The following is a 16,786-nucleotide window of genomic DNA, read 5'->3' as shown; positions in this document are numbered from 1 at the left end:
ATGATCATTTTACTGCAGTATCACAAGGTCTGTATGAATAAATAAAGAGAGGTTAGAATCAAGCATTTACATGCCCACGGGGCATGACTGGCCATAAAAAGGCTGACACAGTGATTAAAGTATGGACTAGTGCTTTGGAAAATTTTACCTGTCCAATTTCAAAAATGAATAGTCCAGGACATTGGGCTATGGGATTTGATTTTATCTGTTGTGCTTATTTTAGTTACTGTGTTCACCAAATTGTACTAATGGACAGACAGGCAAATGAATGGGCATATGACACAAAACAAGCTATTACATAAAATCTATAGACCTTAAGGCCAAAGAAATACTCAGTTTGGGAACTGGTTCAAATTTAATGAACAGTGTTTGATTCATCAATACTGATCAATCATTTATTATAACTTGTTAATCATTTATCAAATAAACCTGATGCTGGTTTGCTAAAAGGGTGAAATTACTCCAGAAATAAAGGTGCACAAAAATTCTAAAAGAAAAACACAGTTATTATTTAATCAATTACTACGGGAAATCAAAATTAAACAATGGTTTTTACTTTAACAACCACATCTTCAATTATCTTGTATTGCCTAGAGGTTAAAGGCTGAGAGTCAAAAACTGCCTTGGTGTCAGAAATGGGGATCAGGCTGAGCAAAAAAACAAACTTTGGTATCAAAAATGGGGATGAAATTAAAATTTTAGGGGTCCCCAATGCATATATGAGGATAAATCGAAACAATGAATACTGGTTACACTGCTTTATAAGACAAGTCTCCAGAGTCACAGTTATTCAAAACACTACTGGCTACACTGCTTTACAGGATGAGTCTGCAAAGTGACCATTAATCAAAACACTACTGGTTATACTGCTTTAGAGGATGTGTCTGCGAAGTGACCCTTAATCAAAACACCACTGGTTACACTGCTTTAAAGGATGTGTCTGCAAGGTGACGGTTAATCAAAACACTACTGGTTACACTGCTTTATAAGACAAGCCTGCAGAGTGAGAGTTAATCAAAACACTACTGGTTATACTGCTTTAGAGGACAAGTCTGCAAAGTGACAGTTTTTCATTTTGAAAAATTGACAGATGTGAATAAAGTCTTTTAATACCTCCCAGGCATATCTGTAGTTAATGTCCTCTAAGTCCTTTCCCATCTTGATATCTCCGACATACGGGCCAAACACCGTGTCCTTTCCTATGGGCCACACACTCCAGGCACCTGCAAGACAAACCAGTTATGGAATGTACTGTATACACTTGCATACAAGTTGACTTTTTTCTCCGAAAATTCAATTCATGTAGTGTAGGGGTGCTACTGTAAGCATGACATACTAACTTTTTTTAAATCAAGGGGTAATATTGGAATTTCAAGATGTATGCATTACATACAAATCACTGTTAAATATTTCTGGGTTATAATTCCACTATTCCCATCCTGATATGCATATATCGTATGCACTTTTTTTTATCATTTTCATTACAGTAATCACTGTACAATGCTTGTAAACCACTCCATCAATATCTCGCGCCATGACAACTCGCGAACCTGCTTATAATGTGAGGTCAGGTGTGGAGCCCATTTTTTAAACCAGAAAATACCCAATAAACAGCCCAGTTCCCTAATGCCGCTCCTGCTCCCCCCTCCCCCGAGGTTTTCTCGACGCCAAAGTGATTTTTTTCAATTTTTCAAGGTCCCTCTGTAACTCACGCCTCACTTATAGTGTGATTTATATTTGTAGACCCCATTGTGCGCGAGTTATCTAGGGAGAGGTGTACTTACATATAATAAGATTTTAAAAATTTGAAAATATTAAAAGAAATAATACCAACTGCAAAGTGGTGTCCATCAATATTGTTTACTGTGAGTGTTCACTACTAAGTATATTGCTTCCATATCTGTGCAGGACTGTACAATCCCTATTTGTATTATATTTTCTTAGTTTTGCTGTATAAACACTGTTTGATGAAAAAAAGTTTTGATCTGAAATTATATTTGCATGTTTAATAAGCCAGATCAAATTCACAGGTTATATTTCCAAAGTTCTCCGATGGTGCACATGGGCTGATAAAAACTTGGCCTGCAAAGGTGGCACCCACACTGTTTTCAAATTCCTTTGACTGCACACATTTTTTTACTAATCCAGTGCCAAGTGGTGACATAACTCCATGTGCACAAGTGACCTTAGTTCCTTAGCTCTGAGGTGGGGGAAAAATACTGCCCACAGATTCAATCTGGACTGTGACCTTGTTTTATCAGGTAATTTACATCATAGGGTGTAACTTTAAATAAAAATCACTTTTTAGTCCCATGCCCTGGAAGAAGTTGTGAATTTGATGCTCGCTCAGTGTCAAGCACTCTTATAGTCTGTTAACAAACAGTGCTTATGTGAACTCTCTGTGATCATACTGCAAAACTGACACCTATTCAGTTGCATCCTTTGATATTTCATTGCGATCAAAGCAAAGGCAAGGAATCATCAGACGATGTACTGGTATGCGAAGACAATTTGCCAATGGAGGACTTCAGAACTTTCTTTGGTGAATCGGATAATGATGAATTCTTGCAATTTGTACTAAAAGACATTGGATGATGACAGTTACAAGATACTGTGAATCACAAAAGTATGGGCTTTACTTTCAGTGTTTATTCATAAGACACATGGAATTAATATATTACAGGATATTGTGAAGTGGATCATTCTGAGCTACTATTTTTAAAATGATATGTGACTAACAGAATTCATGGATAAATCATATAATGGATTTAAAATGTCAAACATTATAAGTTTCTATGAATTTTATTTGCATGAAGATTGACAAAATATGTTATAAATATATTTGTGACACTGGTTTTGTCTTTAATCTTCCTATCTATCTGGCTGGGCTTCTTTATTTTTCCAAACTGTAACTCTGACTCAATGATGACTAAAGATGCCAACAGTTACTTGGGTACCCACCAGCTGATAATAACCCAGGTAATACCATGAGCCACAGGGTACCCGTTTACCGTATAGAAGTTTTCATACCTTGAGCCATAGGGTACCTGTTTACCATATAGAAGTTTTCATACCTTGAGACATAGGTTACATGTTTACCGTATAGAAGTATTCTGTCAGTGCTTATAAAGGCAGCACTGACTTTGTTTTCAAGTTGACAATCCTTAGGAATGAGCTGCAAATACATGTAATTTTACAGTGCCAAGCAGAGGTCTGCCTCATCCAGTAAATAAATGACCTGAATCCACATTTTCCCTTGTGATAACTCTTTGACTGAGCCGTCAATGTAGTGCAGTGGCAATTAGTAACATAGCCTGGTTATTTAATCTTGCCGCACAAATGAAGCGTTCATTTGCAACCTTGAATAGATTTCACAAATGGTATGATTAAAGTGTTACTTTCAAATGGTATGATTAAAGTGTTACTTTCAAAACTCAAGCTTAGCCTCCAAATAAATTTCTACACATGACATTGAGGCCAAGAAATGGGAGTCAGAGGATATTTATGATGAAGATTACTAGACAACAATGGAGGATTTCTCAACTTTATAATGAGGATGAATTCTTGGACTTTGTACCAGATGACATTAGCTCATTTGGCCCCAAAGGTTTTTGCCTGAAATGTGCGTAGGAAAGACATTTGGGGGACTATTTCTGAATACACCGTAATACATCGGCTTTAAACAGATTTTCCATGAGACTAATGCCTAGTTGTATTAGAAACATCATTTTCCATTGGTTATCTTGCTTGCGCATGAGCAGAAGGGTAAAAGTTGGAGGTCTTTCTTTTTTTGTTTTTTGTTTGCTTAATGGACCCATCATTTTTATACAGAGACCGCAATTTATTCCAAATGCCCACCGTATCCTAGTTTTTGCAAAGGTTCACCTGTCTGTGTGCAGTTAAGACTGGTATGCCTTAGATCTGAGGCCAAAAGGTCTAAAATCTGGACACAAAATTGCATTCCGCTCTCAAGCGAATTTTGGGTGGAAAAAAAAACGGGTCCAAAAAATGAGCTTTTTCCCTCTGTATTATGTAGTACAATGAGAACTTCCAGATTATTTGGTATCATTTTAGAGCTATATCTGTCTGCATTTTTTTTAATACCATCCACGTTGGTGTATCTTAAATGACCTTGATGCTGCAGAGCTTGGAAGTAGGGTACAGCCTCATCACGCCTACAGATGGGATCGGGGCCGAATCGGTTAATCAAGTTTATGGAAATTTCTTAGAAATTGTCAAAGAATGGCTCTTTTTGTAACGTATGTGCAATACTGATGCACAAACGATGAAATAAATAAGTAATATTCAGATCTGGTGATGTCACCAAAATTCTCCCATTAACTCATTCGGCCCCAGAGGTTTTTGTTGTTTTTGCCTGAAATGTGCGTAGGAAAGACATTTGGGGGCTATTTCTGAATACATCATAATACATCGGCTTTCAACAGATTTTCCATGAGACTAATGCCTAGTTGTATTAGAAACATCATTTTCCATTGGTTATTTTGCTTGCGCATGAGCAGAGAGGTAAAAGTTGGAGTTCTTTTTTTTTCTTTTTTCTTTTCTTAATGGACCCATCATTTTCATACGGAGACCACAATTTATTCCAAATGCCTACCATATCCTAGGTTTTGCAAAGGTTCACCTGTCTGTGTGCAGTTAAGACCGGTATGCCTTAGATCTGAGGCCAAATGGTCTAAAATCTGGACTCAAAATTGCATTCCGATCTCTAGCGAATTTTGGGTGGAAAAAAAAACGGGTCCAAAAAATGAGCTTTTTCCCTCTGTATTATGTAGTGCAATAAGAACTTCCAGATTATTTGGTATCATTTTAGAGCTATATCTGTCTGCATTTTTTTTAATACTATCCACGTTGGTGTATCTTAAATGACCTTGATGCTGCAGAGCTTGGAAGTAGGGTACAGCCTCATCACGCCTACAGACGGGATCGGGGCTGAATCAGTTAGGTAGTGATTTTTTTTTTTAGGATACTGCAGATGTTTTTAAAAAAATGCTGACTTATCAACAGGTACCTGGTAGAAGTTTTCTAAAATTTTGACACCTTTACTTATGACAAGTCCCCTCTTACAGACGGCTCTGACCTCATACACTTGGACTTATATATCAGGACCAAAAGTAGGTCATTAAAATTTTCAACTTTATTATTTCCACATCAGCTGGCTGAAAAGGAGTTTATTCTCAGTGAGTAAACATTTTTGGAACTTGTCTGATTGGGAGTTAATTTTTAGAGATTTAAAAAAAAAACAACATGGATTAGTATTGTGAAGAATTTGTTTAGTTCTAAAATATTACAAATGTTGATTGAATCGTAACAATATGTTCACTGTATATATCCAACATACTCAAACGTCATTAATTTATTTTTGAAAAAAAAAGATTAACGTGAGACAGGGTGATACAGTAGAAGGTGGTTGTTAGTAAATGTCCATTCATAGTCCTGCCATTATGACCTCTTTGTTGTTTGTTTTTTTTCCTTCGCTAAGTCCATAAGCCTTGAGTTACTATGGCCCACCCTGATGCCAATGGGCAGACAGACTCGGGCATGGGTTGAGAGGTAAAATATCTACACTAGCATGGAGTAGGGAACACATTCGTCACTGGGCACTTTCAGAATAGAAAGTGAGATAATATCTAACATTTTATGACACAAATCCAAATTCATTTTATCCTTTAACATTAAAAGGAACTGAAACACATGAAGCTCACTGATATGAGGTTCACAAACTTTAACAGAATGCTTCTCTGATTAGTTATAAATAACAATTAGTTTCTTGTACAAGTTACCCATGGCCTGTCTAAATTACAATGAAGCGATTTGAAGGATTACCAAAGTTTCATGAAGATTCATGACTAAAACTGTTGCCATACTACAATATATAGGTCATCATATTAATATCTAAGCCTCATATCACGCTCTCTTCTTTCACCATTAAGTCATTTAGAAAGTTTTCTTTTCTTGTCTTGGAAACTTACAAACATAATTTGCATATCATAAACAGGATAACCAACCTCAGTTATGAAGCCAGAAATATCTATTCATAGACATCCTAATGAACTAGGTTTTTAAATATTAATTGTGACATATGGGGTAAGACTGTAGATGCATACATGACAAGGATACTAACCTATACAACCACTTGCAACAGCTGATGCCTTCAGTTCTATGCTGTCTGGGGTCTCAATGTGACTTGGTACTACCTCAAGGTCAGTGGTAACCATGGTGAAAATGAATTATGACTCTCCCTGAAAAATATGCATACAATAAAATCACAAAAACTTGCAACTTATGACCAATTAGTAAATTAACACTTGCATCTGTATGCCATGACTTCCAGAAGTAATCTGTTGCATGTAAAATGGATATCTATTTGAATGATTGATCTATATTTTAAAAAAATTGAAAGGCATAGTCTGAAAGAGATTAAACAAGTCAGCATTATTGCCAAGCCCATCATTGTTGTGAACTGCTGAAAAACGAGACTGTGCAGTTTATACATAAACTAAGTGTGACAAGTCAATCAATAGCAAAAATATGTAATATATAATTATGTTCAAATCTTTCATTCAACATTTTACTGATATAAAATCAATTAATACTTAAATTTGACAAAACCATGAATGATACAATTTCTGCAGGTCATTTGGATACCATGATTTAGTTATGAGTCACTACTTTATAAAATATTACTAAAATCTATGATCTGCATCCCTAAACTGCAAAGATGATTATTTTAAGTTGATTCCAAGGACAACAACAAACAAATCACCAGCCAAATGTACATGTACCAGCCAAATGTACATGTATCAGACAAACTCTTCCACAGAATGAGGCTTCATAGCAAGACTAGTTGAAATGCAATCAAATAATTGTGGAGGGTATTAAAAAACATGGGTAGATGGATGAACTAATGGATAGATGGACATTGGCTTTTTCTATGTCCATTGCCGATGCAAAATGGTATAACAAATATATTTACTTCTATGTCCAAATACATTAAGTCACACCGATTTAGGAATAAATGACATTTCTGCTCATGCTCAACTGCTTCAAGATAAAATACAGCTTGGACTTTAAATCAGCAGTAGCTAATAACACCGGCATATCAGTTTACCACTGTATCTTTCTGGGTGGTATATAGACCATGGTACTTTTTAACTATACTGTCTGGTACTTTGGTTCTTTCCATCAGTAAGGAATATATAGAAATTCCCAAGTAATATTCCTATCAATTTAGTGATACCATCAGTATGTTTTTATTTTACATGCCAAGAAAATTACAAATCATTCTAACATTTTCAGGAAAGTGACAGAATTTTCTGTAATTCCTCTAGTCCACTAAATATATTGTCATTTGTAGCCAGTGTACTTTATGTTTACTGACCCTCTCCAATAAATATCTTGCCAGGTGTTGGCATATCACAATGTTTCCTTGCTTATTATATCAATATTGTAGCTAGTAAATTGTAGGCATCAATGTCAACACTTCCTATTTTTTTCAAGAAACTGTAATGTCAGCAAGATGTCTTTTACATGGTGATAGCGATAGATTAACCTAAATCATCTCATTTTAAACGCAGTTTTTAGATGACAATTTTAGTCCAACAATTAACAGACACATTGCATTCATCGATTATAAGGTACTATGATTTTCTTACAAGCAGTGAAATTTTATCTCAAAATAATTTTTATTTTAAATAATATAATACATTATATGGTGTAATTTTACTATATATCAAAGCAAGATATTTTTTCAGCTAGTGACTGATGTAAATTGTTTTTAAAATAAAACGTAAGGGCCACCCCAAAACATTAAATTTCTGGTCATTACAACAATTATGGAATACTGTGGTTCTCGTCATGGCGTATTCAGAAATACCATGGTACAGACTTTTTATGGTACCCAATTCTAGCAAACAGCCATTCCAATTTCACTCTCGCCCACATGTCTGTCAGATGCTAGATAGAATAAATCTGCTGAGGAAATGGTATAGTCTGAACACATGGGGTAAGTTTTTTATTTTACTTAAAGACTAATCAATGGAAAATGCCAAATTTTGAAAAAAGTGCAGGCAGGCTTATAATGGAAGAATTACTTTTTATATCATAGTTTGCTACATGTAACCAAATTGTAACTTTACTAAAAGTTAATAACCCCGATAATGACTATAATACATGTACTGCCCAAACAGTTGTTTTTAACTTTGAAAAGATTCTTATATTCAGCATCAAGATGTCTACTAATTGAAATGTTTTTATTAAACTGGTGCTAAAGTGCTAACTACAAATATCAACACCAATCATGCCACTATCACAGGTTAATTAAAATGAATGAAGCAATGAAATACATGACTATTGCATATAGCTATAAATGAAAACTACCAACAGTTACCCTGAAGTAAGCAATAGAGTATATACCTAACCTGTGGAATGTCTACTAGATTTCATGTAATCAGGTTACCACTTCTTGGAAGCTACCTGTATTTAGCATACAGGTAGACCTATAAATAAGTACAAAAAATTACTAAATTTTAGCTGGTGTGTCTAATGCAATGTGAATCAATAATAGTTAAGACTATTAAAAATTGCATAGACTGTTGGTGTACAGTATATATAGATGTACCAAACAGATGGCCAATGATGTCATTTTGACACATGAATATACCTTGTTTACATTTTATTGTAACGTCAGCATAAATACCTACCAATGGCATTCTATGATGTTAATACTTCTATAAAATCACAAAGACCTACAGTAATGACCTATCTGAACTACAAGTTTGTTCACCCATCCATTCTGCTGATTGCACATTACAAGTAGCTTGTTATCAGCAAATACCCTAAATAATGCCATACACATTCTCAATGTCACACACTACTATGTATCTATTCTTCAACAACCACCGTCTTTCCTCTCTAGTAGAAATGCCACTCTATTAGATAACACAAATTTATCTCAACAGAAGCAATACAGGCCATTCTAGGTCCTTAAAATCAACGTAGAAACATTCAATAAATCTGTTTCAGCTTGCTGCTGGTGAAGTTTCTCTAGCCAGGGTAGCATGTACTTGATTGTGTGAGACCCTCAAGAAACAATGATGTTCTACTTCTCCATTGGGAGAATAAAAGACCTTGGATTTACCTGTTCACTTGAATTCAAATCTACCCAGAATAGCAGTGTATACCAGGAGGTCAAACTGAGGGGCTGTATCAAAACACCAATATTACATCAATGAATAGTCATTCACATGTAGAGACAACAGAATGAACCCAAAATTAGTTGGGATTAGATACAGCAACAGTAATTCAATAATATCATCACACCAACTTACATTTTTAAAGAACACTTTAAAAAAAAGCAAGGCTGGTTTGAAATTAAAATCAAGAATATTGACCCTTTATATATGAATGGAGTTGTACCAAATGCAGAGTACAATGTATAGGCAAATACTATTTGAAAACACCAATAAAATATCAGTTATTGGTTATGGTGATTCCAAAATTAAGGCTGATATTGGCACTTTGTTTTTGTCAGTGCACTGCAAAACTATATCTAGTACACCGGGGTTCTTTTGGTTAGGAGAAGAAAAGACATGGTATATCTTGCTATACAAAAAGTAATAAAATCAAACAAGGATGCAACTTCTAGTAAGGTTCACAGCATGCATCCCTGCAAATTGCACAATCAGATAGAGAAATAGGGAGATCAAGTGTTAATTTAAGATAATGAAGTAGTAACATATTGAGTATGATATTACGGATCAGCTAGAAATGCTTAATTCATATGAATATATAGTATATACTTTCTTACAAACAGTGTCCTGTTGTAAACAACACAGACCCTAATATGCCATCCCATAACAACACAGACCCTAATCTGTCATCCCATAACAACATAGACCATAATCTGTCATCCCATAACACACTCTAATCTGTCATCCAATAACAACAGACCCTGATCAGTCATCCCATAACAACACAGACCCTAATCTGTCATCCCATAACAATGAACCTAATCTGTCATCCCATAACAACACAGACTCTAATCTGTCATCCCATAACAATAAAGAACCTAATCTGTCATCCCATAACAGACCGTGATCCACCTGGCAGAGCTGGGTCTGTAGAGTTTGCAATTGGACTTGACTTATAAGTGAGGATATATGGTATACAACAATTTTAATAAATTTAATTATAACAGAAACAAAAGTAGCAAACTACATAATTAAATGCTGAAATCTCTAGGATTTTGATCATAAAAAATAAAGGAACCACATTTCTTGAATTCATTAAAAACAAAATAGATAAGTATTGTACATGATTCCCAAGTTACAAAAGGACCATCAAATATCAAGCTGAAATTAATGTATAATATTTAGAACTTCCAATGTAGTTCTTGGATCATTTTTGCAAAAGAATATAATAACATTCACACAAGATATACCACTCTCCTTGATGTTTTCATTCCACAGTATTACTGTTTGATTACCAAAAGATGAGTTTGGGCACCAAAATTAAATGATTTGAAAGCCCTAACTTTTTGTCAAGCTTGGTCAAATTACATTCAGTAGTTTTTGTCATAAGTTGCTTCTGTGTTTTTATGTTACAGTTGCCATATTTCGAGGCACACTGGCATCACTTGATAAAGCTGAAAGCAGTTTATGTTGTTTGGCCAAAATCTGCAGAATGATTTTCTCAAGTCATTTAATGGTTTTTCTGTTTTCTGTAATAGCAGATTATTTGACAGATCAGCACCATTTTTATAACTTTTAAGCTATCTATGCCAGTATACTTTCCATCAAATTTGCTTAAATTCTGTTAAACAGTTTTGGAGACTAATTCATTTTCATTTTATTCTTTCAAAGTAATGGTGGGAATATTTAATGACAGCACCATTTGTACAGATTTGAAAGGTCTTCCTTCAAGGATACTTTCTGTCAAAGTTTGGTCAAATTCTTTTCAATGGTTTTGTTAAGATCATTTTTTCTAAAATTCTACTTTTAGTATTAAAGGTCATATTTATTTATGTCAGAATGATTTCTATTAAAGGTTGATCATATTCTAATTACCAGTTTTGGAAAAGTTGCTTCAATGTTTTTCTATTTTTTGGTCTTTATGTAAGGATGCTTTGTCAAATTTGTTTAAATTCTATCCAGTAATTTTCTAGAAGTCATTCAAACATTTGAAAATTATAGTAATGTCTAAAAAAAAATAAGTGGTTCTGATTACACTGAAGACATTTTTTTATGGCAGTGTAATGGTGCGATATTCTGTAGGTATTTTCGCAGTACATTCTGTCATGGTCAGCGTGACATGTAACCATAACAATTGACATATGGGCTAGGCTCAAAATAACTTGGCAGATCATGATGGTTAGTCTCTTGTTTGGAAGCATAGTTAAATTTTAATTGAGTTTGTTCAATAACAATGAGACAGACATGTTAAAATATGGTGATGCAGAAGGAATTCATGAATTACTCTGATATGCATGGCGAGAATTAATTTATTTTTCTAGAATGTTATGGGAACCATGTATCCTAAAGATGTCATGCATTTCTTCTTATATAAATTGCAAAAATTAAATTATCTGTCTTAAATGATTTGTATCAAAGTTCACTGAGAATTGACTGTTAATAGGTTGACTGTGTATCAGATCAGGTTGAAAACAGAACATAGCTTAATTCTGTTGAAGTATGACAAGACAATATCTGACATAAAAGAGTGGGATTAATGTTTGATCCCAGGAGAATGAAACAAAAAAAACCTGAAAAATATTTAAGTTACGTACTGTATTTTATTTGAAGAAGAAAAACAACCTGTAATGCTCAGTGGAAGAGAGAGAAGGGAAAAAATTTTGGCAATTCCAATCTATCAACAACAATGATGGCAGATCAGCATTATCTGTACCAATTCAAAAGTTCATCAGGCCAGGATTCATCTCTCACATCTCATCCATTTCTGATCAGGTGTTTTGGAGAAATCTTTATTTTTTGTAATGGAAACCATATTTAATGGCATGCTCTGTGCCAAGTTTGGCTGAAACAGGTCTGGTAGGTTTTAAGTTAAAATCAGCAACCACTATTTGATGACCGATAGGTTTCTGTATTTTTAGAATTTGTGACCATATCATTTTGCATAAATTTTAAAGGTTGTCATGCCAACATGCTTTCTTTTGAATTTGATCAAATTCTGTTCAGCAGTTTTTAAGAAGTCATTCAAAGCTTTTTTCTAGTTTTAGCAATGGTAGCCACAACTGATGACTGACTTACATTATTGTTATAAATCTGAAAACATTTCATGCCATCTACCAAACTTGTTCATAACTGTATAACTGATCAATGTTTTCTTTAGAAATTTAAAATTGCATGACAGACACAAGAATCAAGCCATATGCTTACCTGGCCTTGTGGCCTTATGAGCTAAACAAACTGCATTCTAATGACACAACTGCAGTTCTACTTGTCCACAAAAATAAATAAACAAGTAAAATAATTCAATAACTGGAACAATAAAATTAAAAAACTTTTTTCAAATGTGAAAAAGAGCAATAGAAGTAATTGTGCTTATAAACTAATGATGTCAATGGTAATCCTGCTGTCCCAATACACATACAGACACAAACACAGAGATTAGAAAAGTAGTGATAACAAATGCTCGTATATGTTACAATGTCTCAACATTTGTGACATACAACACAGTTTCCAAACAAAAGTTCCATGAATGACATGATCGGAACATTTCCATCAGGTCATCAAATAACCTTGAAAGTAATTGTATGAATACACATCAATTTTGTGTTTGGTGATTCACCTCTGGTGGAGTGCAACATATATGCTACAACAGCAAAGGCCAAGGTCAGTTTGATTATAAATATCTCCTTCTGCCACCATGTTGTTCCATATGAACGAAAGTAGTTTAGAATACAGTTGGCACTGGCAACAAGTTACATCCAAGATTTCACAACTTGATGGAAATGGCCAAGCAGTGTTCATATTAATGACTTATATGCCTAACCTGTATTTACTAAGTTTCTATGCACATAACTTTTGTGCACAAAACTACCTGCCTCTGACCCTTGAACTCCGAAAACAATTCTTTACCCCAGTAAAAGCAATCCACAATGTTTAGTCCAGGTATGCGATGCACAGCTAATGTTAATGTGCAAAAACCAATTTTCTTCTTTCTGTCAGTGACATTGGCCTCTTACTGCAAAATGAAAAGGTTTCATCCTTACTCCAAGTGTAGGCCATCCACAAAATTTGCTCCAGCTATGTGAAGCTGAGCTAATGCTATTGTGTGGAAGCCATATCTTTCTTCTTTCAGCCCGTTACCTGGGCTTTTGACCACCTGCTGCTGAAATCGATTGGCTTCTTCCTTACCCTAAGTGCAAGTTACCCCATAAAATTTGGTGAACAGAAATTATTATGAGGAAACCTATTTTCTTCTTTCAGTCACAGTGACCCTGACCTTTGGGAGTTGACCCTGAAGCTGATACAGGACAATTTAACCACTGGTGTACAAACTATGTACCTGTGCTTTTTTTAAGAGGATCAGGTAATATTGAAAAATGCAGGTGTGTAGGGCCAGTTAAACTGTTGATATTGAATTTTGTTGGAAAGGCTAGTGGATTTTATGCTGCTATGTGAGCTGAACCTGCTGGCTAATGCAAAAATTAGTGTTCTGTCAACACCTTTGACAGAACTCCTCCATACCTCAAGAAGAAAGCTATCCACAAAGTTTGGAAACTAGATAGTGGACAACTAGAGCTACTTTGTGGAAACAAAATCGGTAACAGCTGGATGGATGGAAAACCACATAACATATTATAGGCCCTACATTATGGCAGAAGTCGAATAAAAAGAAAACTTGTTTGTTCTCTTGTGTTTCTGCTCACTGCTTACACATTTGAACGACTGGACACATAAATGTGTGACCTGGTTTTCAACTTGAGTATTTGAGTAAATATAGTGTAAAAGCGAACCTCCATCATTAGGATTACCATTGAGAAGGAAGAATTATAATATGAAACAAGAGTAATATGCATGGTACATAATACATCCAACCTATCTTTAATAATAGTTTATGTTGCCTAATACGTTACAATAACAGCAAGATATTTTAAGTTTGGAAATTGTGTCTGATTTTTAATTAAAACTCCTTTTTTTTCAAAAATATTAACTTTGCCAAGTCGTCTGTACCATACAACTTCAACCTCTGCCCTTTCAATACCCAATTCAACAGGTCTCATTTCATGCCCAAAAGTACAAGCCAAAATAAGTTTGGTCATGGCTTGTTATTACCTTAGATTATGTTGTGAAAACCAATTGTTTTAAATAAGTAGGGTGCCACAATCATGCTCAGCTGGTAAAGTATCTGGATAGCATATTTTGATCAGATTGGCTGCTTTGTGTGTCCTAGGGAAAGGAATTTTGTGGGAACTACCATTTCCTTGGCAACTGAACAGCCAATAATGTGTTAAACTAAGGCTGTAACCCACCCACAATAAAGAAAACACAAGCAAACATTTAAACAATGCTGAAGTTCAGTATATGTAACCTTCATGTATTTGACCCTTGACTACCAAGACTGTTTTTTTTTCTCTTAACTTTTGTGCAAACCATTCAGTATTAATTTTGTTAAAGTTATTGTATGCAGCATAAAACTAAAGGAATATTATATGAAAACCAAGAACAGATTAACTGGAAAACAGTACCATAATACCCTCCACCCCTGGAAGGTGGGGAGGAATAAAATTAGTTCCAGTCTGAGTGCATCATTAGAATAACCAGGCAAATTAAAATCAAGATTTTTTTTTAAGTTCACATTTTTATACTATTTTCAAGCATACAAGTCACTGTAGAAGTCATCATCTAATTATTAAACATATTCAAGTGTTACAAATTTATTTTTCTGTCAGTTGTACTTGAATATACATTTTAATTATTACTGTTGTTTTTTTATATATTATTTATATAACATTAAAATTGTACTTGCCTATTCATGCACTTCATACAGGTATGTTTATCATCAGAGAACAGTATCTCTACAAATCACCTTTACCACTCCAGACCCGCTGTATACAACCTATAGGTCTAATAATAGAACATGACTATGGAAGAGTTATCTTATTTAACGCTAGATTTAAAATTCCAATCTATTTACAATATTTAAAATTATCCACTTTTATGTAGTTCAAACAAATAAATTATTGTTGAACCTTATCAAACTTTAGACGAACGCTATTCTAAACACGTGGCGTACCTGAAATCACGTCCCAGTTTATACATATGCACCGAATCCTACAGGGATGCGTGTACAACATACTGTACTGAAACCAACATATCATATTTATGTCTTTACGAGATCGGCAATATCAAGAAAACTAATTCCATAAGTTTGATTGATTGTAAGCTGACATCCCCAATTTTCAAATGATGTCAAAAAACATAATAAAAACAAATGCAAATATAAAGATCTAACGGATTCTATTGTACCTATCATCTCTAATCTAATCCTGAACACAAACCAGCCGCCATTTTGAAATCCTTATCCATAGCAAACTCCAGTACATTTCCGAAAATAAAATCTTGTATGGGACATAATTGCACGTTCTAACACTGCATTCGACTTCTTTGTATAACATAGAAAATAATCAGTTATAAATTATGATTGCAAAATCTAAATTTAAGGAAATCACGGGCTGTGAAGTATTGCATGTGTACATGAGGCACGCTTTGAAGCGGCACATTAGCCAAGAGCACAAGCCTGTAGTTAATGGTACAACCATTATCAATCTATTTTGTGTTTTAAGTACATCATTCACTATCGCCGTAGTTTTACACGCTTTTTAACAACAAAATAAGATAACATTATTTTGATCAAATTTTCATCATTAACATGTTCTTTTGAAAAATAACATAATTTTTACTGCAAACAAGTCGGTTACCCAACCACAATAACATACAGTAGAGAAGTTGGATACACGCTCTCAATAGCATTTTTCTTCCCTCTAATCAACTGTAAAACATGGTACTGTATAAAAATGAGCAAGAAACTTACCTAATGTGAAAGTAAACGCATAAATTCGATGTCTTGATTTACCAAAAAAGATACATCAATGGATTCAATGGTATGGAAACCAAAAAGCCCAGCGCTATGGTAGTTGCCTTCAACGTGATACTATGGATTCACGTTATGAGCTCGCCGTAATATAGGGCGTGAATGGCAGTCAACTGTGTCGCACTGTGGTTAAATAATAGAAAGTTACACCATTTCCTGTGACAATATAATTACTTTTCCTTGCTATTAATCTTTTAATTATTTATGTTTGAATTTGTAATAAAAACTCGGGGATATATGTAATGTGTAGTAGCTTTCATACCCTAAAGATATAGAATAGACTGTGCCATTCTTGCATATGTAAAGTCAACCTTTACTAATATTAAAATAAAACATGATATTTCGCCAATATTATTGTTTATAAAAACCAATAAGGGAATAAGTTATTTCAAACTGATGCACAGTATGTAAACTTATGCATCTGTATTGATTTACTGGCTAAATATTGTAGCTCTAATCAAACAAAAGTGGGTCTGTCGAGGTCAAAGGCATACATTTCAAGATCCATCAATACGATGACTATGTAAGCGCATTTATGTACCTGACGGTCCACCTGTACATACGTGCCAGCGGCCGGGGCCCACAAACGAAGTTGATATGATTAATAAGTAAGCTTTTATCCCGTCAGGGTTATACTTTTTACACTCTCCTC

The 16,786-nt window shown here is 34.5% G+C and overlaps 1 protein-coding gene across 3 annotated transcripts in view; it reads right to left on the bottom strand.

Moving 5' to 3' along the window:
- The window catches only part of LOC149781451 (uncharacterized), a 32,632-nt gene extending 16,445 nt beyond the window's left edge, over positions 1 to 16,187 (bottom strand). Inside the window, exons 1-3 of one of the 3 annotated variants that reach the window (XM_089935534.1) lie at positions 16,075 to 16,187; positions 6,143 to 6,260; positions 1,114 to 1,223 (exon numbers count right to left, since the gene is read on the bottom strand). In XM_089935534.1, coding sequence (XP_089791660.1) covers positions 1,114 to 1,223; positions 6,143 to 6,236 — 204 coding nt within the window. In that variant the 5' untranslated portion in view covers positions 6,237 to 6,260; positions 16,075 to 16,187. Of the gene's footprint in view, positions 1 to 1,113; positions 1,224 to 6,142; positions 6,261 to 8,720; positions 9,114 to 15,509; positions 15,644 to 16,074 lie in introns of those variants that run through there. The other 2 variants (XM_089935535.1, XM_089935536.1) reach the window with 2 other exon arrangements.
- Positions 16,188 to 16,786: the final 599 nt, after the last annotated feature.

The sequence above is a fragment of the Sinohyriopsis cumingii genome, chromosome 15, assembly GCF_028554795.1.
Source record: "Sinohyriopsis cumingii isolate HCF-2022 chromosome 15, ASM2855479v2, whole genome shotgun sequence".
Classification (NCBI taxonomy): domain Eukaryota; kingdom Metazoa; phylum Mollusca; class Bivalvia; order Unionida; family Unionidae; genus Sinohyriopsis; species Sinohyriopsis cumingii.
The sequence above is the reverse complement of the archived record's forward strand: the minus strand, read 5'-3'. Positions and strand labels throughout refer to the sequence as shown.